The following is a 24578-nucleotide window of genomic DNA, read 5'->3' on the forward strand; positions in this document are numbered from 1 at the left end:
ATCCCTAAATGGCCCCCTCAAGGATTGAACTCACAACCCTGCTCAAACCCCTGAGCTCTCTCTCCCCCAGGGTGTTGAAAGTTTGAAAGACAGAGGCCTGCAGAATCTTTCAGGCAATGCAGGGGAGCTTTTAAGCCCCCTCCCCGCATAGTACAGCGCAGAGGGGTAATGCAGGCCTTTCCCCAATTTAAGATCATTGCTGGGGAGCTGGGGGGGGGATCCCCTGGAAATTCCGGCCGCTTGGTGCAAGCTGTGCTCGTCAGCAGCGTTTTGCTCCGCTTCAGAGAGGCCGGGGGGGGGGGGGGGGGGGCTGTCAGAGGAAACTCCCTCCCTCCCCCCCCCCCCCCGCCACCCTCGGGGGCTGCCTTGCACAAGGACACACACTGCTTTCCTGCACACGGCGGAGGTGACACGCGCATGCGTCTGCCTCGCCGGCGGAGCAGCTGCATCCTGCCCTGGGAACGCCGCGGCCCGGGCGTTCACACGCGGAGCCGCGATGGGAGCGGGCGCCTCGGCGGTCTCGGCCCTGCTCGGCGGCGCGGCCGCCGCCGCCCTGCTGCTCCGCTGGCGCGGGAGGAGCGGGCTCCGCCGGGCGGCGGCCGAGGCTGGCCGGCGGCGGCGGGGGCCGGCGCTGGGGCGGATGGAGAAGGCCGCCGCGCGGTTTCGGGAGCAGGTGGGCGCCCCGATGCTCCTGCTCCGGGCTGAGTTCCAAGCCAGACTCCGCCGGGCCCGGACCCGCGGGCTCCCGGCACCTGCCCGCAGCCGGGCCGGGGATGCCCCGGTGCCTGGTGCGTGCTGTCCGTGGCCGGCGGGCAGCGAGACGCCCAGGTGCTCAGCTGCCACCGGGCGGCAGGGCAGGGGTGGGTGGGAGCTGCTGTCCGAAAGAGAAACCCCCAGGGCCCTGTCGCAAGGCAGTGGGGTGGGGGGGGGCAAATGTAGGGACCCTCTGAGCCGCCCACGATCATCTTCAGAAGTTCCAGAGCTGGGCATGCCGGGGGGGCTTCGGCCCTGCGGGGAGGGCTCCTGCTGGGGCTTCAGCCCTGTGGGAGTCGCCCTCTGGGGCTCGGGGCTTCAGCCCCCTTCCTGCTCAAGCCCCAAGCCCGGGCAGGTGTCTCCTACAGGGCTGAAGTTCCGAGCTCCCCCCTGCCCTGGTGTGGTGGGTGGAGAATTGCGGGGGGCCTCTGTGAGCTGCCCTGGAAATGGGAAAGAGCCGCATGTGGCTTGCGAGCTGCGGTTTGGCCGCCCCTGGAATAGGGTTTAGTGGAAACGATCCCAAACCCCTATGGAACTTGTTCAGTAGAGAACTCTACAGCGGGGGAGTTAATTCTCTGCTGAGTTCTGTGGGACTTTTCCAGACGCAGGGGGGGCAACGCATTAAGAGTGAATTGAACATTAACTGCCAGCTCCCTGGCTTTCCAGCATTGTGTCTTTGTTCCTAACAGTGCTTTTGCTAGGGACGAAGTACAACTGGCCTGGGGGAGGGGAGCTGTGGCCAATGTGCACTTCAATTCCCCGTGCACCAGCAAGACCAGAAGCAAGAAAAGAGAGGCCGGATCACCTTGCAGGCTTAATGTCAGTGAATTTGGCTCCTCCGTCCAGTCCCCGTTTGTTTTCCCACGCTTGGTGCAGTTTAATCGCAAGGCTGATTAGCAAGTTTGGCTGGTGAACAGCCCATGTGCATCGCATGTGACAGGGTTATAAAACTGGAGAGAGCAGATTTGTACAGGTTTTTTTAAACACCTGATGCCTCAAAGGTTGCATCCTAATTGCAGCCACATCTTGCGTCACCTCTGCCCACTTTAACTCTGTGATGGGAAAGCACCAGTGCCAGAGTCTCACTGGGCTGCAATCATTAGTGTATTTCACCAGGATGAATAGATTCAGAAATAAAGGCATGTAGTTGATCAGGTGTAGTAGGCCCCTGCTGTTTAGGAAGGCAGTGTGGTCTGCTAGATAGAGCTATGGCCTAGGAGTCAGAAGACCTAGCCTGCTGGAGGACTTTGGGCCTAGTTGCTTTGCCTGTGTGCCTCAGTTTCCCCATCTGTAAAATGGGGATAAAGATTCTAACCTCCTTTGTAAAGCTTTCTGAGATCTACTGATGCTGTGGAAGAGTTCCGTCTTTTTATTACCTGAATAATATTCAGGATGCAGAATTTCTTTAGAGAAATGAGATTTGGATCGATTCAGATTTCAGTGCTCGTGATATATGGCAAGGGAAAATAGAGGTTTTCATTGGGCCCAAATGCAGTTCTGGTGTGTTCAGCTCGCCGGGGAAGGGAGGTTTGCTTCAAAGCCAGTTTTCATTTTGAGATGAACAAGGTTCTACTGTGTAACTTTTGCCACTGGGGAATCTGAACCTAGAGAAGGTAAGCGTGGATGAGTTCCAGAGATAACTAGTGCTCTGCTTCCATAATCATTCTTAGGTATGTTTGTAAATTAACCTACAGGCGTCAGTGTTTGAGCCAAATGCTCAGTCCTGCAGGCTGCTGAGGACTGACCTCTGTCCCTGATCCAGCCTCGCAACTTAGGCGTGTGATTAAACCTAGTGGCTTCGGCTGAGACTTCGGAACTTTGAGGCTGCGAGTACATGGTTGAAGTGCTTTGCTGGGTCAGGGTCCGAGGCACTCAGCTGCCTGCAGGACTGAGCCCTGAGTTTGTGTCCAGGAGGCTGGAAAGTTAAAGGAGGGGCTTGGGAAAGCGGGAAGGTCTGGACTAAAATACAAGCCTGAGAGATGAAAGGGCCTAAGGTACTTCTGTTTTTATTTGCTTTTTTCCATAGTGCCTGAGAGTCTCTCATGATCTTTGAGAGAGGCCTGGGGGCTGTTTAGCTCTCTGACCTGCCCAGAGCTACCCCAGAAGTGACCTTTGAGCCTGCTGTTACTTGTCTGTTTTTACACTTGTTCTGCTCAATCCAAGGAGGAGGGCCCCAGTTCTGCCATTTGACCCTTACACCACACGGCATCCCCCGACACCAAATGGCAGAACTGGGGTCTCTCTGTGTTAATATTCACTGTTTGTTCTATTTTTGCTGTAGCAAGATTTTTTTAAAAAGTGGTTTTAGTTTTTGGTTTTTTTTAATTCAGGGCAGGAAATTGTGCTGGCTTTGACCCTTCCATCATCCAAAACCAGAAGAAACGACTTTGTTAGAACTTCTAAAAAGACTTTTAGGCAGACAGCAAGCATGGGGAAAGTCAGCCCAGAGGCAGCTGGTTTTGAAAAATTCAGAACGTATGACAACCAGAGCATCATGGCTGTTCTGCAGCCTTAACTGTGCACCTTTAAGGGGTGTTTTATTTAACATAGATTATACACAGAGATGGCAGCAAGTGCTGCCAAAATAGATCCATCTCTGGGGCAGATTGCAGCAGCTGTTTGAGAGCCCAGCAGCGTTCCCCAGCGCTTCACAAGTATAGACGTGTGGATTCCGTGTTTAATTCCTCCCTCAGAATCCTGATGTAGATGCAGACCCAATCCTCTCTCTCACCTTGGTGGAACTCTCTGAGAAACTCCGGGATGGTTCTCTTTCTCCAGACTGGGTCTTCTATACCTACGTGGACAAGGTGAGGAATGCACCTATTTCCAAGGCTTGTTGCTAATCAGACGGTGTGATTTTGTGCTTGGAGATCTGAAAAGAGAGCATGGCTCAGTGCAAACAGAATATGTGGTTGGGGCTGAAGGCTTAAGCCTTTCCAAACAATTCAGTTAAAACAAAGGGGATGTTCCGAATTACTCAGAATTCGAGATGACTGCAAAGAAAAGCTATTAATGGGGCAGTGTCTAGGCTCAATCTGTGTCCCAAAAGAGCTTATGAAGCAAGCTAACATTCTGAAAGTTTGTATCCTTCACCACGTCACGACCTGACTCGTGAAAAAGCCAGATTTGCTAACAAAGTCCTGCACTGCCCCAAGCTAGGGGAACTGCTGTGGAGTATTCTACAACTCATGCTAAGGTAAATAAAGAACAGTAAAGCCCCAGTTGTGCAAAGGGACTTGTATGGGTTGATGCTTGTGAGGCAGTGAAATCAACGAGGCCCCACGCTGTCACGCCATCTGCCTACGTGGATTCGGGCATGGTGGTTTCTGCCTTCCAAAAATCAATACATCCATTTGACCAACTTATTTTTATGGGCAAATAAAACATCAAACTTTTCATTGTCCTCCATCACCATGTCTAAGGTTAAGATTTTGGCATGGGGATTTTTTATTAAAATTTGTGGGCAGGATGTGGACAATAAATAATGAACCATGGAAGCCAAGCCCCGGTGGGAGGCTGGCAGCCGGAGCCAGAAGTCACTGAGGTCTGCTAAAATCATGGAATCCGTGACCTCTGTGACAAAATCATATCCTTAATCATGGCTAGTAAACTTTGACATGTACTTAGAATTGACTTTATTTAAAAAAAAAAACAACCAAATAGTTAATGTCCAACCCATTATTTTAAAAATATAATCACAGACACTTCTCCAAATAAATTGAAGCACTCTCTGTACCAGATCCTCAGCTGGTGTCAATGAGGATAACCCTTCTGGAATACATCAGTGTAAAGGCTGGTCTGCACTAGAAAATCAGAGTGACCCATCTACATGGCTCAGAGGTGTGAAAAATCAACACCCTGGAGCAATTTAGTTAAGCCGACCTGAGTCCCCATGTAGACAGCAGTAGGTCGACAGAAGAATTTTGTCCATCTGAACTGGTGGGAGAATCCCATCTAATTGTAAACATTGTAGACATACCATCTGAGATTGTGTCTCGGTGTCTTTCCCTAATGATCATTTCGCACACATCCAGAAATAATTGTCCTCAGATAAAGCTGCCTGAGTGGGGCAAAGAATTGACAGAGCTACTTTCTGCTCTGATGTAGGCAGCTTCAGAACATGGCCTGGTTGTGGGATTATCTCTGGAATGACTGTCTCCCTCACTGGCTTTGTGTGCTTTCCGAAGGCCCTTCAAGTGACCAAGGAAGTCAACTGTGTGACTGATTACCTCCAGGAGTCTGAATCCCAGCTTCAGCAAGTGAAAAGGCAGGAGAAGAAGGACTTGCTGTATGGGATCCCAGTCAGTATAAAGGATTCCATTAACTGCAAGGTACAGCACACATCAGCTAGTTGCCTGAGAGCTGCAGGATCATAAGCCCAATGGAATGTTGTGAGCAAAACGCTTTCTTATTCACTTATCTTCAGCTGTCTATATCTTCATGATTTGTAATGTTGGTAGCAGCCTCTGGGTCAGGCATATTCTGTCAGTTAATGTCTGGATGGGTTAAGACAGGTGTTCACAAACATTTCCATAATGTATGCAACCTCTTCATAGAGAAATCATCTCACAGGACACCTCCCTCTCAGTAACAATTGCAACCCACCCTGTGAATTGCTTGCATGGGAAAGCAATATTAGGAAAGTATTTAGCTGCGAGTAGGGTTGGCAGAATGCCGTGGGTTTTTTTTTTATCATTTTGATGGATAATATCCGTGTTTGATTTTTTTTAAGCATTTTTTTTATTTTTATCAAATACAGTTTTCACGGTTGCAGAAAATTATGGGGGGATCAGACAATGCAGGGGTCAGACAGTCATTAATGATAGCAGCTGTTGAGATTCAAAAAGTTAAAGCTTTTATAACCCTTAAAACACAAATTGTCAACATTGTGTGTCAAAATATACAAAGCAAATAGCCTTAAATCAAACTCTAGGTTCTCAAGCAGCGTTGCTTTTGTTTGTTTGTTTTTTACTTTGCCTATCTGTACATTTCAATTTTTTTGGAAATATTTTTTCCTAGTTTTGTGCTTGTACAGTGCAAGCAACATGACTGAAATCTACCAGTTTAAAAATCGAATCCTTCCAAGTTTAGCTATGAGCAGATGCTAGAATCGTTCCTTGTGACCTAAAAAGAAAAGGAGGACTTGTGGCACCTTAGAGACTAACCAATTTATTTGAGCATAAGCTTTCGTGAGCTACAGCTCACTTCATCGGATGCATACTGTGGAAAATACAGAAGATGTTTGTTTTTATACACACAAATCATGAAAAAATGGGTGTTTATCACTACAAAAGGTTTTCTCTCCCCCCACCCCACTCTCCTGCTGGTAATAGCTTATGTAAAGTGATCACTCTCCTTACAATAAGAAAAGGAGGACTTGTGGCACCTTAGAGATTAACCAATTTATTAGAGCATAAGCTTTCGTGAGCTACAGCTCACTTCCTCAGATGCATATCGTGGAAACTGCAGCAGGCTTTATATATACACAGAGAATATGAAACAATACCTACTCCCACCCCACTGTCCTGCTGGTAATAGCTTATCTAAAGTGATCATCAGGTGGGCCATTTCCAGCACAAATCCAGGTTTTCTCACCCTCCACCCCCCCCACACAAATTCACTCTCCTGCTGGTGATAGCCCATCCAAAGTGACAACTCTTTACACAATGTGCATGACAATCAAGCTGGGCTATTTCCTGCACAAATCCAGGTTTTCTCACATCCCCCCACCCCCATACACACACAAATTCACTCTCCTGCTGGTAATAGCTCATCCAAACTGACCACTCTTCAAGTTTAAATCCAAGTTAAACCAGAACATCTGGGGGGGGGGGGGTAGGAAAAAACAAGAGGAAACAGGCTACCTTGCATAATGACTTAGCCACTCCCAGTCTCTATTTAAGCCTAAATTAATAGTATCCAATTCATTTGCGAATTGGATACTATTAATTTAGGCTTAAATAGAGACTGGGAGTGGCTAAGTCATTATGCAAGGTAGCCTGTTTCCTCTTGTTTTTTCCTACCCCCCCCCCCCCCAGATGTTCTGGTTTAACTTGGATTTAAACTTGAAGAGTGGTCAGTTTGGATGAGCTATTACCAGCAGGAGAGTGAATTTGTGTGTGTATGGGGGTGGGGGGATGTGAGAGAACCTGGATTTGTGCAGGAAATAGCCCAGCTTGATTGTCATGCACATTGTGTAAAGAGTTGTCACTTTGGATGGGCTATCACCAGCAGGAGAGTGAATTTGTGTGGGGGGGGTGGAGGGTGAGAAAACCTGGATTTGTGCTGGAAATGGCCCACCTGATGATCACTTTAGATAAGCTATTACCAGCAGGACAGTGGGGTGGGAGTAGGTATTGTTTCATATTCTCTGTGTATATATAAAGCCTGCTGCAGTTTCCACGATATGCATCTGAGGAAGTGAGCTGTAGCTCACGAAAGCTTATGCTCTAATAAATTGGTTAGTCTCTAAGGTGCCACAAGTACTCCTTTTCTTTTTGCGAATACAGACTAACACGGCTGTTACTCTGAAATCTCTCCTTACAATGTGTATGATAATCAAGGTGGGCCATTTCCAGCACAAATCCAGGTTTTCTTCCCCCCCCCACGCCCCCCTCCCCAAACAAACCCACTCTCCTGTTGGTAATAGTTTATCTAAAGTGATCACTCTCCTTACAATGTGACCTTGTGACCTGATACTCTCCTGTTGACCACTTCTCCCCCTCTTTATTTTTGTCCGGGGGCTTCAGTCAGGCATCATTCTGCATGGCAATGGGTCTCCCCAAGCCAGTTTGAAATGTTCTTCTAAAGTGTGTGTGTGTACACATGAATACGCACACTGTTGTGCATGCAGACATACACACGCACGCGTACGTCGCTTCATAAAGTAGACTGTGCTAAACACTGCTGCTTAATCGTGAGAAAATTGCAATCCTCCATTTGGAAGTTTGAATCGACCGTCTCTTTTCCTTTGATTTTTTTCAGGGCCACGATTCCACCCTGGGGTTTGCGAAGCGTCTCAATCAGCCTGCTGCTGAGGACTGCGTGTTGGTGCAAGTGTTAAAGAGACGGGGGGCGCTTCCGTTTGTGAAGACCAACGTTCCCCAGTCCCTGTTAAAGTAACTGGAATCCTTGGATTGGATCTGACCCATTTTTGTTTCTTTAGCGTGTTTATACGTAACTAGAGTTGGTTGAAATTTCAGTGAAAAAAATGTTGATGGTATTTCTAATTTGAATGAAAAATGGAGGGGGGGGGGCAAAATGATTCCCTCCCCCAATTTCCCCCTACATTTTCAGCCAGTTTTAGAGCTGTTCAAAATAGAATTAATTTAAATTTCTACAAATAAGTGGACTTTTTAAAAATTTAATATTATTTCCCCTCTTCCCGTCCCCCCACACTTATCTAAAAAACTTAACTGGAAAAGATCATGTTAATTACAGTGTAATTAGCTAAATGGGGGAAGGGAAATCTACTGTAAGTGATGACTCTATTACACTATAATGGCCTGACGCAAAGCCTATTGAAGTCCACGGAAAGACTGTCATTGAGGTCAATGGACGTTGGATCAGGTTTTAAGTGAGCCTTGTGTGTACCTGATGTTCTTTCTCTTCCCATCCCTTTCAGCTTCGACTGCAGTAATTTAATCTTTGGCCAGACAGTGAACCCTCTGGACCACACCAGGACACCTGGCGGCTCCTCCGGAGGAGAAGGGGCGCTGATTAGCAGTGGTGGATCCATCCTGGGCATTGGGACGGATGTAGGAGGAAGCCTCCGTTTCCCAGCTGCCTTCTGTGGGATTTGTGCGCTCAAAGCCACTGGGGGAAGACTGAGGTACTGTGTATCGCTGGGTCTTGCTGCCTCGTAGTAACTCATGCTTCAGTGAAAACCATTCCGGGGTGGAAACCCTGACCCACTGACGTCAGTGGGGTGTTTTGCCATTGACTTCAGTGGGACCAGGATTTTGCCTGTGTGTCTAAAGTATGACACTGCGTAACTTCACTATGGCAGCATACTGAGTGGGCACCTCTTCCACCATGCACAATGATCATGCAAATCTGAGAAAAGGTTTAGAAACCTGACCTACATGGAAAGGTTAAAAAAAGGGGACATGTTGGGTCTTGAGACGAGATGACTGTGCGGGGGACACTTCAAATACTTTCAGGGTGGTTGTAACAAGGACGGGGATCAGTTGTTCTCCATGTCCACTGAAGGCAGGACAAGAAGTAACAGGCTTCATCTGCAGCAAAGAAGCTGTATTAGGAAAAGCTTTCTAATGACCAGGGCAATTAAGCTCTGGAACAGGCAACCAAGGGAGGTTGTGGAATCTCCATCAGTGGCGGTTTTTAAGAGCAGATTGGACAAACACCTGTCAGGGTTGGGCTAGGTTTACTTAGCCCTGCCTTGGTGCAGGGGGTTGGGCTTGATGGCCTCTCGAGGTCCCTTCCAGCCCTACTTTTCTATGATTCTATGCTGGCATTTGACAGACAAGTTTATCACAACTCAGCAAATTCCTCCTTTCATTCCCAAAAGCAAAACCCCCGAGAAGCACTCTTACAGTGTCGTTCCTTCCCCACCACATGTAGCCTTCCCGTAAAGAGAGAGAGGCTGGGATTAAAAAGACAGTGAAAGGCATTAGGTGCTCAACACTCATTTCAGTGGGAGATGGCTACCTAATTAACACTACCTAACTCTCTATCATCAGTAGATCTCGATCCCCATTTTACAGATGGGGAAACTGAGGCACAGAGAGGGGAGCGACTTGCCCCAGGTCACCCAGCAGACCAGTGGCAGTGCTGGAACTAAAACCCAGGTTTTCTGTGTCCAGGTCTGTCCACATGCAAATTCTCCTTTGGGCAGAGACTTAACTCCGCGAAACTTCAGCCCAAAGTGTGAATGCTTTGGAAGGGTGTGACGGTGGTCGTGGGCTAATGGAATCCTCCATACACTTGGCTCCAGCATTCATGACCAAGTGAAAGCGGGAAGAAAGAAAGCAGAGCCTTCAGGAATAGACCTGATTCCTTTTATCTCAGGAACTCCTAGTTGTTTTCAAGTGCTGTTGGGGTCCAGCTCAGATCAAGGAACAGCAATTCACAGGAAGGTGGCTGAGAATCTCGGCTGGTTCTCCACTTTACTTAATATTGCCCATGATCTTAAAATAAATCTCTGTTGTCTGTCTTTATATTCTCCCCACAGCAAGAAAGGAGTGGTCGCCAGTATTGCTGGGCAGAAATCAGGTAGGACTTTGTCTTTTGATTATTGGGGAATCTTTCTTTCTTTGGTTTTTGCTCCTCTTAAATGAGATCCACATGGTTGGGGATCTGCGAAGGGCCGTAGTGTCCCTTAGGGGCTCGAGAGAAGAACCTAGCCAGAGTGAGAGAACCCCACCCTGAGATATTCTCTGGAGATGAGCTGGGTTGTATTCAGGTCAAGAGGTTGGGTTTGCTAGACATGTGAACTTGGTAGCCTGTTTGCTGCTCTTGCATGGGAGGTGGGGTGTGGAAGATCACACTAGAAAACTATAGACCCTGGTAAAGTGTGGTTATGGGGAATATATAAGTGCCTAGATCGAGAGTCTTCCGTGCAGGACAAGTGGCTGGTGAAGATGTACCTCTGCTTGGACTCTTCTATTTTGCATTCGGCACTTCTGTGCTGAAGGGAGCACCTGGCCCATGATTCTGGATAAAGGGTGCTTTGCTACTGGGTTTTTTTCATGGCTTGTTCTGGTAAGGGCCAAATATGAAAACCCTGTGTTTTCAGCCACAGCCTGCAGAAAAGGACCTAGGGGTTACAGTGGATGAGAAGCTGGATATGAGTTAACAGTGTGCCCTTGTTGACAAGAAGGTCAATGGTATTTTGGGATGTATATGTAGGGGCATTGCCAGCAGATTGAGGGACGTGATCATTCCCCTCTATTCAACATTGGTGAGGCCTCATCTGGAGTACTGTGTCCAGTTTTGGGCCCCACACTACAAGAAGGATGTGGAAAAATTGGAAAACGTCCAGCGGAGGGCAACAAAAATGATTAGGGGACTGGAACACATGAGTTATGAGGAGAGGCTGAGGGAACTGGGATTGTTTAGACTGCGGAAGAGAAGAACGAGGGGGGATTTGATAGCTGCTTTCAACTACCTGAAAAGGGGTTCCAAAGAGGATGGATCTAGACTGTTCTCAGTGGTAGCTGATGACAGAACAAGGAGTAATGGTCTCAAGTTGCAGTGGGGGAGATTTAGGTTGGATATTAGGAAAAACTGTTTCACTAGGAGGGTGGTGAAACACTGGAATGCGTTACCTAGGGAGGTGGTGGAATCTCCTTCCTTAGATATTTTTAAGGTCAGGCTTGACAAAGCCCTGGCTGGGATGATTTAGCTGGGGATTGGTCCTGCTTTGAGCAGGGGGTTGGACTAGATACCTCCTGAGGTCCCTTCACCCTGATATTCTATGGTACCTGGTGTCCGTTCTTACTGAAGGACAGAACCTGATTACTAGTCTATTCACAAGGACCAGCCATAAAAACATCTGAAGGTTTCCTGGGATTGCTGGCACTTCCCTTTCCCAAATCCCTTTGCTATCTTACTGGGCACTGATTCACATGTCCTGTTCCAGGTCTGAACTGTGAAGTGTTGCCTCTCTCACTGGAGTGCGGAGGCATAGCAAGAGATTTGGCGGCAGGCCGGAGCTTGGACCAACTTTTCCTGGAATTCTTCAGAGTTCCCTGCCTCTTTTCCAGCTCAGGCCGTCTCCACTTGTGACAGAGCTGTGGGGGTTCTTGTTAAGCCTTAAAAGAAACCCAACAACAAAACTCAACACAGTTTGGCAATTTTTTTGATTAGAAATGAATGAAATAAATAAGCATCAGAGATACCTGGACGCCTTCTATATTTACATGGCGAATGAGAACATCCAGAATTGTTATAGTAAGAATTGAGGGAGTGGGAAAGAGTTCTGGCAGAGATATCAACCCTCATGCTTCAGGGCATAAATCTGCCTCTGATTTTGGGGTCAGGAGGAAACATTCCCCTGGGACAGATTATCCCATCTTTGCCTGCTGCAGGATTTCTAGCATGTTTCTCAGATGCAGCTGGTACTGGCCACTGTCAGAGGCAGGTCGTGCACTAGGAGGACCGCAATCTAATTCTGAATGGCAATTCCTATGTAAGTTATGCCCGCTGAATATGGACCTTGTGGGCATCTGTTTGATTGCATGAATGTTCTTTCTGATTTTTTGTTCCAGCTGTAGTAGGGATAGGGCCAATGGCGAGGGACGTGGACAGCCTGGCTTTGTGCATGAGAGCGCTCCTGTGTGAAGACATGTTCCACCTGGACCCCACTGTGCCGCCCCTGCCCTTCAACGAGGAGGTAAAGAACCACACAGGTCTCTGAAGGACGAGAAATGTTCCAAGAGCATCCCGCTGATGAGCAGCTCATTATCCTTTACCTTTGAAAATAGAGCAATAACAGTCACTTGCATTCTGCTGGGGGGATCTCAAAGCACTAATTAACAAATTAAGTCTCCCCAACTCCCTTCCCTCCTGTGAGGTTAATATAATCTCCGTTTTACCAGTGGGGAAACTGAGGCACACAGCAGGGGAATAACTTGCTTGGGGAATGCAGTGCAATAATGGCCAAGTCAGAGGAGACCAAGTTCTCTGAGTCTTTGGCTTTACCTGCAAGACCATCCTTCATATGAACTTTAACTCCTATCCAAATGTGCATGAACTATATCCATCTTCGCATAAGCCTTTGGTACTGAGACTTCGCCAGGGCCAAGAAGAGCTTGGCCCTGGTGAGGTCTCCACTGGAGAACTGGATCCAGTTCTGGGCACCACTCTTTAGGAAAGATGGGAATTCATTGGAGAGAGTCCACAGGAAATCAACCACAATGATCAAAGGGTTAGAAAACCTGACCTGTGAGGAAAGGTTTAAAAAACGGGGCATGTTTAGTGTTGAGAACAGAAGACTGGGGGGGGGGGGGGGGGGGACCTGGTAAGTTTTCAAATATGTCAAGGGCTGTTATGAAGAGGACGGTGATCGATTGTTCTCCATGTCCACTGAAGGTAGGTCAAGAAACAATGGGCTTAATCTGCAGCTAGGGAGATTTAGGTTAGATATTAAAACAAACTTTCTAACTCTCAGGCTAGTTAAGCTCTGGAATAAGTTTCCAAGGGAGGTTGTGGCATCCCTGTCACTGGAGGTTTTTAAGAACAGGTTGGACAAACACTAGGTTTACTTGGTCCCACCCTGGTGCAGGGAGCTGCAGGGAGCTGACCTCTCGCGGTCCCTTGCAGCCCTACGTTTCTATGATCTGTACCCATCGGTATACGGGCAGAGGGAAGATGTGAGTGCTGGCACAAGAGGACCTGCAAGACTCGCCCAGTGGGATTGATTTAATAGGTGTATGTTCCTGGCTTTAAAGCCTAAAATGTGACTTTAGTTCTTGGTAGAAGCTTCACTTTCATTCCTACTACCACCACCAACTACCTTCCCTTAAAACCCTTTCTTCCAGGTGTTCTCCAGCTCACGGCCCCTCCGCGTAGGATATTATGACACTGATTCTTTTACAATGCCAAGTCCTTCCATGAGACGGGCGGTTTTGGAGACCAAGCAGCTTCTGGAGAATGCAGGCCATACGGTATTTATAACAACAATACACTTGTGTGTATTGCGGTAGCACTTATGAGCCCTAGTTGTGGACCAGGACCAATGTTTCCTCTCATTTTTTTACATTCGTGTGCGGAATGAATTTTGTTATGTGCACCAATTTGGGGGTAATGTGTGGCGGGGTGGGGCCAAGGGGTTCGGAGTGTGGGAGAGGGCTAAGGGCTAGGGCAGAGGGTTGGGATGTGGGGGGTGAGGGCTCTGGGGTGGGGCTGGGGATGAGGGGCTTGGGGTGCAGACTGTCCCGGAGTTGCGGCAGGAAGAGAGGACTCCCCCACAGCCCTCTCTCGCCGCAGCTCGGGGGCCAGGGCCGGGGGAGAGGTGCCTCTCCCCAGCCACAGTCCAGGCCCCTGTGGCTGTGTGCGTGCGCGGCCCTTGATAGCTTGCTGTGCAGCTTAGAGAGAACGTAGACCAGGACCCCGTTGTGCTAGGCGCTGTACAAACAGAGAACAAAAAGACAGACCCTGCCCCAGAGATCTTACAATCGAAGTATAAGACAAGAGACAGATAGGATAGCACAAGGAAACAATGAGACATTATTGGTTGGCTCACCAGCGGCCTGTTGTCAGTGTACATTATCAGCCTTGCCCATTTCTTTCATGCCTCAGCCAGCATCCCACCCAAAGAGCACAAATCAGGGCTTCTGTGCATAAAGCCTGCTCTAAACACTTCAGAGGGAATTTTGCCATTGACTTAAATGGGGTCAGGACTTCACCCTTGGGTCCAGTATATAGCTATCCTTAAAGCAGCCTCCATGACGTTAGCATACACTTACTGCAAGAAATAAATGGTCATTTGTCTGGTAATTTTGTGCAGCTTGGGTTTTTAATTTTTTTTTAATTGAGAAATGCACCATTTTAGTAACTTGTTTAAAATTCTCCAGTCCCTTGTGAAAGGGTCCTATTCAATGCAATAGAAAATAACAATGTTAAAACCATCCTATAGGATTTAATAGACAACTATATCCCTGGAATAGGATTGTATATCAAAAAACCTACAGAGAGGCTCTTTCTCTATTAAATTCTGTAGGATTTTAATTTCTTTGGGAGCCTATTAAATTCTTAGAGGTCCCCATTGTTTGGGGGATCCCTTTTGATCACCACAGACATGATAGTGTAAGAAATCAGGTCTTTGTTTCTTATCCAGTTTCCAATAGGATTAGGAACAGGGGCTGTATACGGGGTGAGCAGAGCAGTTGCTGGCTGCAGATCTGCTTTTCTTTGGGCCACACTCTTTATGGGGGGAAGTTAATACAGCTGCTCCATCCCTATGTGCTCAAGTGCTCTAAGCAGACTCGGGCTCACCACTGCCCCGTGCAGAGTAACTGGCTTCAGGAATAGCAGCTTTCTTTGTCCTTCGGGGGCTTTTTAGGTTTGGAACATGAGCATCAGATATTCCTTGTGAACCCTGGTGAACAGGGTGTGAGTGAATTGTGCTAACGTGCAGATGCAGGAGCCCTTAACCGGTCCCCCATCCCAGTTCTGTGCCACTCACTGTATTGTGTCACTAAAGTGTGTCCTTCCCCACTGTCATTTGTCCCTTTTAGCTGGTGCCGTTCAAACCCTGTCGTGTTGAGCACCTTATGTTTGATATTTCTGTAAGAGGATTGTTTGCAGATGGGTCCTCCACCTTTTTGGACCGCTTGTAAGTATCCTCTCGAGCAACTGTGTGTATGTGCATCTGCATCTGTATTTCTAGATACACAGGAATTTAAAAATGTACATATGGGTCTCATTAAAAAAATACAAATGAGAACGAAGGATAATCTATTGGGTAAGGCCAAGTGACAAAGAGGGGTGAAGGACGAACTATTGGTTAAGGTGCTGGACTGGGACTCCGAAGCTCTGTGTGAGACCTTGGGCAAGTTACTTAACCTTTCTATGCCTCAGTTTCCTGTTTGTAAATGAGGGTTAATTCTTTCCTGTCTCAGGGCTATTGAGAGGATAAAACCATTAATGATTGTGAGGTGCTCAGATGCTGTAGTGATTGAGGGGGCAGCAGGGGAATAGTTAGATAGAAAAGCAGATCTTCTGGATGTTGAGGATAGCCGACACCTCCTGATATCAGTGGTATTGGCAGCTTAAGAACATAAATTTTTGAGTTGAATTTTAGGTAGGCTGATCTGCTCAGGAATGTTAGAAGCAAACAGGAGAACCCAATGGAGTATTTCATGGAGCTCAGAAATATGGCCCTTTAACATGCCACACAGGGGAGCTGATGGTCTGAGAACTAAAGCTGCAGCCTTAAGGCCTAATAAACTGAATGTATTGTTCTCTTGCAGCAAAGGGGAGCTAGAAGATCCCAACGTTAAACAATTACTTCTGTTGTGTAAAGCACCAGGCTGGCTAAGACGCCTCTTGTCCTGGATTCTCAAACCAATAGTAAGGTTCATTTATTGCTAACCTACTTAGAATGTATTGAACAGCTGGTGACGAAGGGGAGCACTGAGGGCCTGATTCTCAAATTGCACTGAGACCCCTTTACACTGCTCTGCAAGTGTAAAGAGGGCTTAAAGTCGGCATATATTATTTTGCCGCTTTAAGGCCCCTTTGTGCTGCCAGAGTGGTGTAAGCCAGAACTTGGGCCTGAGAAGTTTAGCAGGGTTTGGGGGAGGAGGCATCTGACAGCCCGTGGGCAAGGTGAACCCCCTGCATGTGCCTCTTTCTATCTGCAAAAAATATCATACCTAGAATGGTTCAGTGGTTTGAGTGCAGCCTAAGACTTAGGGGTTCAATTCCCTGTGTGACCTGGGGCAAGTTACGTAGCCTCTCTGGGCCTCAGATCCCCAGCTATACAATAGGGATGAGAGCAGTCCCTATGTGAGAATAAATACACTTAACGATTGCGAGATGCTCCGATTCTGCAGTCGTGGGGGGCTAGCTAAGTACCTAAGATAGAAACATTTTGTCTTTAATCAGCCGTTTTCAGTCCACTGCTGTACAAAGGCGTCTCCTTTTAAGCCCCACTTACTTTGATTTTTGCACCGTGCCCATCCAAGTGACAGCCACCTCTGGGCCACCACTTGCTGTACATATTTATTCAGCTAATTTAAATAGGTGACTCACCACTCATCTATGTATTGAGATTATTACTGTTTATCTGTATTCTGGCAGTGTCCACAATAGGCCCGGGCATTTGCCACAGACGTAGGAAGACCCCATTTCTGTCCCAAAGAGCTGGCCGTCTAAGAACGCAGGCCATATACACAGGGGGAGAGAAATGGCAATGATCTGCAGATGGCAGGTTCAGTCTCAGTTTCTCGTGTGATTCGGCTTAGCTGGCAGTCTCTGGATGGGAACCCCAGTCTCACTCCCTAGGAAGCATGGCCCCATTCAGTACACGCAGCGGCATAGAGATGCTAAAAGTAGCAGTGTGGCCATGGTGTCTCAGATGGCAGCTCGGGATAGGTACGTCCTGAGATCACTAGCCTGCTGTCTTTAGCACGCTAGCTCGATCCAAGCTAGTGCACGTGTGTCTGTCCAGAATGGGAATTGCACCCCCCAGCTGCAGTGTAGCTGTACCATGAGTGAGAGGAGGAGAATGCTCTGGGGCTTGCCTCTCTTCCAAGTGGGCAGGGAATGGCAATTTCTCCCACTTTGCCATGACCTTGAACTAGAGCCGAGCAAAACATTCACCAGTGGAGCCGGTTGAATAGTGCGGTGAATGGTCTGTTGATAGACAGGGGTGGGTGGGAATTACAGGTAACTTACTGGACAAATTGTATTCACCCATCTGCAGCGCTGGCTGAATAATGCACCAGTCGTGCTGACAGGTCCTTCGTTTATCACTTGGGGCCGTGGAGGGGGATAATTGACTGAACTATTCAGGAATATTATTCACCCAGCTCCGTCTATTACCAGTCAAATCAGGCTCAATTTATGCAATGTGGGATTTCTGTACAAAAGCAAAACTCAGTCCAGCTTTGTCAGGACTTGGGTCAAAACCTGGGCTTGGTCACAGATCTGTGGGTTGGTTAGTTGTATTACAGTGACATCTGGGGCCCCATTGCGCTAGGTGCTGTACGTAGGTATAGTAAGGGTATATTTAAACTCGAGCTGGAAATTACAGATTACATCTTAAGCGTAGATGGACCCTAAGAGACATGCTCCAAATGCACTTGGCAGACAAAAGGTGAGAGCGATGAAGCGGTGGTATCCCCATTTTGAGGTGACCTGTCCAAGGTCACGCAACCAAGAAGTGACTCCAGAAGTCCTCACCCGCGGATCCCTCTTCCAAGCACTACCTTACACTATTTCCCAGAGCTGGGAATGGAACCCAGGAGTCCAGACTCCCAGCCCCCTGCTCGAACCAATGAGACATGCACATTTCATCTTTAATTTCCCAAATGTATATTTGTTGTAGCCAGAGTCATCTGAGTTGTTAGATGTATATTTAAAGAAACAAACCTGTATTCCATGTCAGTTTTCTTTCCTCCTTTTTTCTCCTCTAGGAGCCTAGATTAGCAAAAACCCTGAGAAACATGAATGAGAGGTAAACAATTCTGAGTCTGAACAAATACATCAGGGCTTCGCTCTACTTTTTCTGTGTTTTTACAATTTTGAGTTTAAAAATTAACCTCATATTATTATGGCTACGCAATAAAATGCTCCCTTTGAAGCACCTGCCATTGGCTACGGTCGGAGGACAGGATACTAGATGGACTGTTGAGCTGAGTCAGTGTGGCCATTCTTATGTGTTAACCTTCCCGGGCTGCCCTATGGGCCACAGCCCCCGAATCTGTGCAGCACTGCACACGTGGGCGCTGCCTCTAAGACACCCTTCCTTCCCTCACGCCCCCGGCTTCCCCCGCTGGCTCCTAACCCAGGACTTTTAGGGACACTTTACACCGCTCCAGCCCTTTTACGTGATGCAAGGGGGCCAGAGCAGGGTGAGAATCTTGCCCAACGTCTGCCCTGAAATGAGAATTCCCTCTGGAGGGAATAAGCCCAGTCTATAAAGTGCTGTCCTGTTACCCTCCACGCCAGCAGAGGGTGCTGAGCCTTCCCCGGTTCAGGCCAGTAATAGGGATCAGTGATGCTTTAAACCATTAGATCGTAAAGTCGGGTCATACGATGTTTGAGTGCCGTCTAACCGCTGAGAGAGGCAGCTGGACAGCCAAGCACACCCATTTTTGTGCAGAGATTGTTAATTCAGAAGGGACCACTGTGGTCATCTAGTCTAACCTCCTCTGTAACTAGGCTTGGCAGAATTCAAGTCTGATGGGTGATAAAGAATTTTTCTTTGTCTCGATTTTAAATTTTCATGGTTGCAGGAAATTATAGGGTGGGGTCAGACAATAATTATGTCATGAGAGCAGACCTCGAGATGTGAAAAGCTAAAGCTTCAAACACAAATTGTCAACATCACATGTCAAAATATGCAAAGTAAATAGCCTTAAATTAAACTCTTAAGTTCTCAAACAGCATTTCTTTAGCTTCACCTGTCTGTCCATTTCAGATATTGCCTATGGAAGTATCTCTTTTTCCCATCGGTTTGTGCGTGTGCGGTGAAATCGTTGACCAACATTTACTGAGTCAAAATCTAATCTTTCTGAGCCTGTGTCTAACACAGGCCATAGAACTTCCCCAAAATAAATCCTACAGCAGATCTTTTAGAAAACCATCCAAACTTGATTCAAAAATGATGGAGAATCTACCTTGCCGTTCTCACCGAACACTTGTCTGGAATGTGCTAGCTGTCTCTTTGATGGCGCCTCCCCTTGACAGGCTGTGTTGTAGCCCGACTGTCCTGCCACAGCCCAATACTGAAATCCTTACTTGTAGTGTAGAATGGATGAAATTCTGGCCTCACTGAAGTTGATGGCAAAACTCCCATTGACCTGTATTTCACCCCATGTCTATAGCCAGCCTCAGTCAAGTCATAATCACTCCCCCACTTTCTTAATTGCACACTATGACAGCAGATTGTGGGGTGTGAAAGCCGCTTCTTTTTAATTGTCTCCTGCAATTGACTTTAAGTCTTTCAATTTTCTTTCTGACATCTGTAGGTCAGTGAAAGAACTCTGGAAACTTCATTGTGAGATTGAGGTAAAGCACCATCTGGAGCAGTTGGTTCCACTCTTTAATTCTTCTTTGTCAGGCCTGATTCAGTGCTCATTAACATCAGCCGAAAGGCTACCAGTTGGGTTGGGCCCTAAACATTTCTTGGGTAAACCATGATTGAGTCCAATATATTTGCTCAGCTACTTTATTTTGTCAGCTCTGAAATATCTTCCTGGAGGCTAGGATTGAATTGGGGGTGTCCTTCCAGGTCGGGTCCACTAAACAAGGAGACACTTTTTTCAGAGACCATAGAAAGCTTGGAATTCATTAGTGGGATAAACCCTAGAGGCCCAGCCAAGATCAGGGGCTTGTCTACACTTAAAACACTACGTGACAAGTTCTCCTGTTGGCGTTGGGATTTCACCTCCCCGAGGGGTGGCAGCTAGGTTAACGGGAGAATTCTCCATCGGCCTAGTGCAGTCTACAGTGGGGGTTAGGTCGGTTTAACTGCGTGGCCTAGGGGTGTGGATTTTTCACACCCCTAAACGATGTAGTTCTACTCACCTAATTTCCGAGTGTAGACCAGGCCTAGAATTCCACTGTGCTCGGTGCTGTATGCACATGGTAAGAAACAGTTCATGTCCCAAAGAGCTTACTGTCTAGACAACGAATAAGAGGGGGAAACCAAGGCATGGAGAGACATGACTTACCTGGGGTCACCCAGCCGCTCGGTGGTAGAGTTTGGAATACTGGACTGAGACCTGGATTCTGTCCTCTAGACCACATTGCCTCTGGATAGTTCTGTGATTTTCGCAGTGTATGAAAACAAGGCTCCTCTCCCACGTATTCTAATCAGGTCTCCACTCCATAGCTTTACCGTTAGCAAATACGTAGGATACACTCTGCTCCCTGTGTCTTCTAACTGAGAGTGACAGAAAATTAAACAAAGGCTTTGGGATCTGCTCCTTTCCCGAGGAGTGTTTTGGCCGATACTTTCAAATCCCAATGCCTAAAGCTGGGGACCCTAAATGCATATTTAGGCTCCTAAATAGAAGTGGTGTAATTTTCAGAGATACTGATCACCTGCAGTTCCTAAAGTGACTTAACTGGGGTTGCAAATTCTTAGCAGCTCTGAAAATCAAGCCACTTGTATTCAGGACCTTAAATAGGCATTTAAGAGCCTAACTTTAGTTTTGGTAGCTACAGCTGGTCGGGAATCTTTTTTTGACACCGTGTTTTCTGGTCAAAACCAGAGAGAGACTCGCCCTCTGGGTTGTGAGACATCCAGGTTTACACAGTAGAACCTCAGACTTACGAACTGACCGGCCAACCGACGCACCTCATTTGAAACTGGAAGTACACAATCAGGCAGCAGCAGAGATGAAAAAAATAAAAGCAGAGCCTGTACAGTGCTGTGCTAATGTAAATTACTAAAAAAAATAAATAAAAATAAAGGGGAAGCTTGAAAAAAGATTTGACAAGGGAAGGAAACTTTCTGCACTTGTTTCATTTAAATTAAGAATGTTCAAAGCGGCATTTTTCTTCTGCCTAGTAAAGTTTCAAAGTCAATATTCAGTTATAAACTTTTGAAAGAATGTTTCATTCAGCATTACGAACAATCTCCATTCTCGAGGGGTTTGTCACTCTGAGGTTCTATTGTACCCTGTGATCTGAAGCAGGGATTTGAATTCCTGAGTCCTCTCATCACCAGGCTATAGAGTGTCTCTGTCTCTTCTGTTGGACCCAATCCATTTTGTCTAAATAATATCCATTGGCCAGAGAGAGAGAGAGATACAGAATGAAACCAAATTCTGAATCCTCAAAATGTTTCACAAAACAGAATTATTGCTTTCCAGCCAGACCTGTTAAAACACTGTCTTGTGTGTTAACAGTCGTAGGTTGTGTTTTATCTTCAGCAATTCACTGGTGGGAGGAAGGGGATAGGGCAGACTGGGGATCTGGGTTCTAGTCCTGACTCTTCCGTTGGCTTGCTGCATGACCTTGGGCAAGTCATTTGATTGCTGAGTGCCTTGGTTTCCCAGGGGTATTGGTGTTTACCCACTGTTAAAAAGCACTTTGAGATCGGCAGTTGAAAGGTGCCAAATGCTGTTAGTTAATATATACAGGCTTTGAGAAAAGACTGGAAAACTCTTTGCTATTCTGAAATTGTAATAGCTGGGAGCCTTGTCAGGAGGAGAGAGATCCTGGCAAACTCCCACTGCCGAGAACACTTAAAACTCTGTTTAATGGTGGAGCCCCACTGACAATCCTGCTAACCCGGAGCCTGACCCAGAGACCGTTGAAGTCAATGGGAAGGATTTTTTGTTTCATTGACTTGAGCAGGAATTTGGATCTGGCCCTGGGTTTATTATTTTAAGTATATTCTTGGTAGGATCGTTTTTATGATCTTCTCAACGCTGAACTCCAAGTGTTTTTTTGCTCCTTAGGAGTATTGCCAAGAATTCATCGCCGAATGGAGGAAGCTGGATCTGGATGTGATGTTGTGTCCGATTGTGGGCCCTGCTTTTCAGATTGGATTTCCTGGGAAGATCTCAGGTAGAACTCCTTGGGAACTTCTAGAGTTGGGCCCATCTCAACTCTTTGGGTTGTTCAAGGAACTCTGACTCATCTGTTCTTACTCTGCTTAATAGGCCACTCAGTCCACTGTGAAATGGCTGCAGTTTAGCCTACATCAAGAGCGCCTGTCCTTCTAGCTTGGATCTATCTAGGACCCAGCTAGGACATTTAGCAACATGGAAAGACCAGGGTGGTTGCAGTCCCCAGGCTCAGATCCCCTGCACGAGGGTATATCTTAGCACCAAGAGATTTCTTCTCCATGGAAATCCCTGCCAATGCTAGGAAGTTGAACCATTGCTGAAAATGGGTTCGTTCTAATGTAGATTGGACCAAACCATCTTCGGTATTGTTTTGGAGAGCATGACTGAGGTTTCGTTCCATGCCGAGAGTGGTTTTGTCCTGTCTAGGCTAGTAACTCAACCAGTTTTGATACCGGTTCAGGAGGCACTTGTTACAAATTCCTTTCAATGCTGGTCCAGTTTCCGAGCACTAATGCCGGAGGGTTTAATGTAGTCTCCCTGCAGTGGTTTCTTTGCGGAGTTCTCTGGTTTTGATGACACTTGTCCACCTGTAAGTCAGATCACAGCCACAGGACACATAGCAAAGGATGCAGGATGACATTTTCAAAAGCACCTACATCCCATTTTCAAAAATAACTTAGACCAAGTCCCATTGAAAGTCAATGAGACCTAGCCACATAGGTCCACATCCTCAAAGGTATTTGGGGGCCTAACTCCTTTTGAAGTCAATGGGACTTAGGCCCAAATCCTCAATGGTATTTAGGTGCCTAAGTCACTTCTGAAAATGGCACGGAGGCTCCTAAGTTGCTTGCACGCTTTTGAAAATTTTACCCCCGATGTTTTATAAATATCCTCCCCAGCACAGCCTGAAGTTTTCGCAATACTGTGGTTCTTACAGAGAGTTGCATAGTCTGTGTATGGAATAATCTTGGGAGCAGATACCACGGTGATAGACGTGGGATAAGCCCCTGAATAGAGAAGGGTCGCTGGCAGGCATTTGAGAGATGTCTGCTAGAAAAGAGGTATTCTTGGATGGAGTGACCTCCAAAAGAGAAGACCGATGTAGAGGGGCTGTCAGGCATTTTATGATCCAGTGTTCCTACCATGCTGGTTCCTCACATGCAGCAGTGAAAACTTCTCTAAGCTAACAATGTTAACGCCTCCCTCACAAAGGGAGTCGATCACCAATGAAAAATCTTTGCTCTTGGTGTCGTACCCCAAACAAAAGGAGGCTCTTCGTACCGATTGGTCACCTGAATGTGACGTCTCTCGTTCTCTCTCACAGTGGCAGCGAGTTACACTATTTTGTATAACTACTTGGACTTTCCCACCGGGGTTGTGCCCGTCACTACGGTGACGAAGAAGGATGAGGAAGAGCTCAAGTCCCACAGAGGACACTATAACGATTCGTGGGACAAGATCTTCGTAAAGGTCAGTGGCTAACTGCTCTCGGGAGACTTGTTTAGGAGAAAGAGAGCCTGAGAGAGAAGCCCTTGTATCAAAGGCCCGGTATGAGGCCTGAGCTAAAGTCGTGGGCAAGCTTTGCTGATATAAAGGAAAGTCAGCCAAAGTCACGCTGTGAGCAAACCTCATGCTCTACCTGCAAGTTCACAGAATCTGGCAAGAACAGGGCTGATATTGCAGAAATGCACATTCCTAAGAAGTGCTAAGCCCAAAGCACTCACGCAAACACATCCCAGGGTACCAGAACATCCCGATATCAAGGATGGTATAAAAACATCCCCCCCGGATCACAGGAAGACACTGACCCCTCCTAAAAGATAAGGTCAGGATCACAGTGTCATAAATAGAGATGTTTTGATTAAACGGCTCAAGATCATGATGGATGTGGTGGTCATTGGGCAGTTCGTTCGGGGTCTGCTGTGCCGGCTGTCTGCACAAAGCTGGGGCAACACAGGGGGAGAAAAACCCACCCGCAGCCGAACATCTAACCACAACTTGTATCGTCCTCGGCGGCTTCCCCGGACTTCGGGTGTCAGTCTGTTTCCCTCTGTCTGTCAGGCTATCCGGGGAGGAGTGGGGCTGCCCATGGCGGTGCAGTGCGTGGCTCTGCCCTGGCAGGAGGAGCTGTGCCTTCGGTTCATGAAGGAGGTGGAGACGCTGACCCGGAGGAGGCAAAGAAACCTTTGAACGGCGGGCAGGGTAGAACGCTGCTGGGTTACAGTGTTGCTCGTCTGCCCCAGCCAGCCATCTGCATCGAGCAGTGAAGTTAATGGCACAACCTTTGTTTAATTAAATAACTTGATGGTGCTTTCTGTTCTCCGGCTAATCACTGGATCCTGCCCCTTCCAGGCGGCGGGTGGGGCTTGCCTCAGCACTGACATTCCAATACGATACATGGCTCTGCCATCGTCTCTTGCAGTGAAGGATCTCTGAGCTCTTTGCAAGCATTCGCTAACTCTGGCTGTGTCTGTGCTGGAGCAGAGATGCGTCCTGTGGCAATGGAAGGGGTTTTTTTTCCATTCCTGTTGTTGATCCACCTCTCCGAGAGGCAGTAGCAAGGGCAATGGAAGGATTCTTCTGTCAACCTAGCTGCGGTTATACTGGGGG

The 24578-nt window shown here is 47.3% G+C and overlaps 1 protein-coding gene across 2 annotated transcripts; it reads left to right on the forward strand.

Moving 5' to 3' along the window:
* The first annotated feature begins 383 nt into the window (after positions 1–383).
* LOC140916328 (fatty-acid amide hydrolase 1) lies at positions 384–24278 on the forward strand. 2 transcript variants are annotated; one of them, XM_073357823.2, is made up of 15 exons: positions 384–673; positions 3447–3560; positions 4941–5084; positions 7738–7871; positions 8378–8584; positions 9947–9987; positions 11985–12109; positions 13257–13382; positions 14955–15052; positions 15690–15789; positions 17859–17899; positions 19416–19455; positions 21858–21966; positions 23293–23438; positions 24030–24278. In XM_073357823.2, the coding sequence occupies exons 1-15, from the start codon at positions 497–499 to the stop codon at positions 24156–24158; spliced, it is 1731 nt and encodes a 576-aa protein (XP_073213924.1). In that variant the 5' UTR covers positions 384–496; the 3' UTR covers positions 24159–24278. The 2 variants fall into 2 exon arrangements, with proteins under 2 accessions (XP_073213924.1, XP_073213925.1); XM_073357824.2 differs by lacking the exon at positions 384–673 and adding an exon at positions 2454–2747.
* Positions 24279–24578: the final 300 nt, after the last annotated feature.

This window comes from Lepidochelys kempii, chromosome 8 (genome assembly GCF_965140285.1).
Source record: "Lepidochelys kempii isolate rLepKem1 chromosome 8, rLepKem1.hap1, whole genome shotgun sequence".
Classification (NCBI taxonomy): Eukaryota; Metazoa; Chordata; order Testudines; family Cheloniidae; genus Lepidochelys; species Lepidochelys kempii.

Bases quoted from the DNA above. Each gene is read 5' to 3' on its own strand.
- LOC140916328 (XM_073357823.2), top strand. From the start codon at position 497: ATGGGAGCGGGCGCCTCGGCGGTCTCGGCCCTGCTCGGCGGCGCGGCC. The intron at 674-3,446 runs GTGGGCGCCCCG...TTCCTCCCTCAG, and splicing joins CCGCGCGGTTTCGGGAGCAG to AATCCTGATGTAGATGCAGA. The intron at 12,110-13,256 runs GTAAAGAACCAC...CCTTTCTTCCAG, and splicing joins CCCTGCCCTTCAACGAGGAG to GTGTTCTCCAGCTCACGGCC.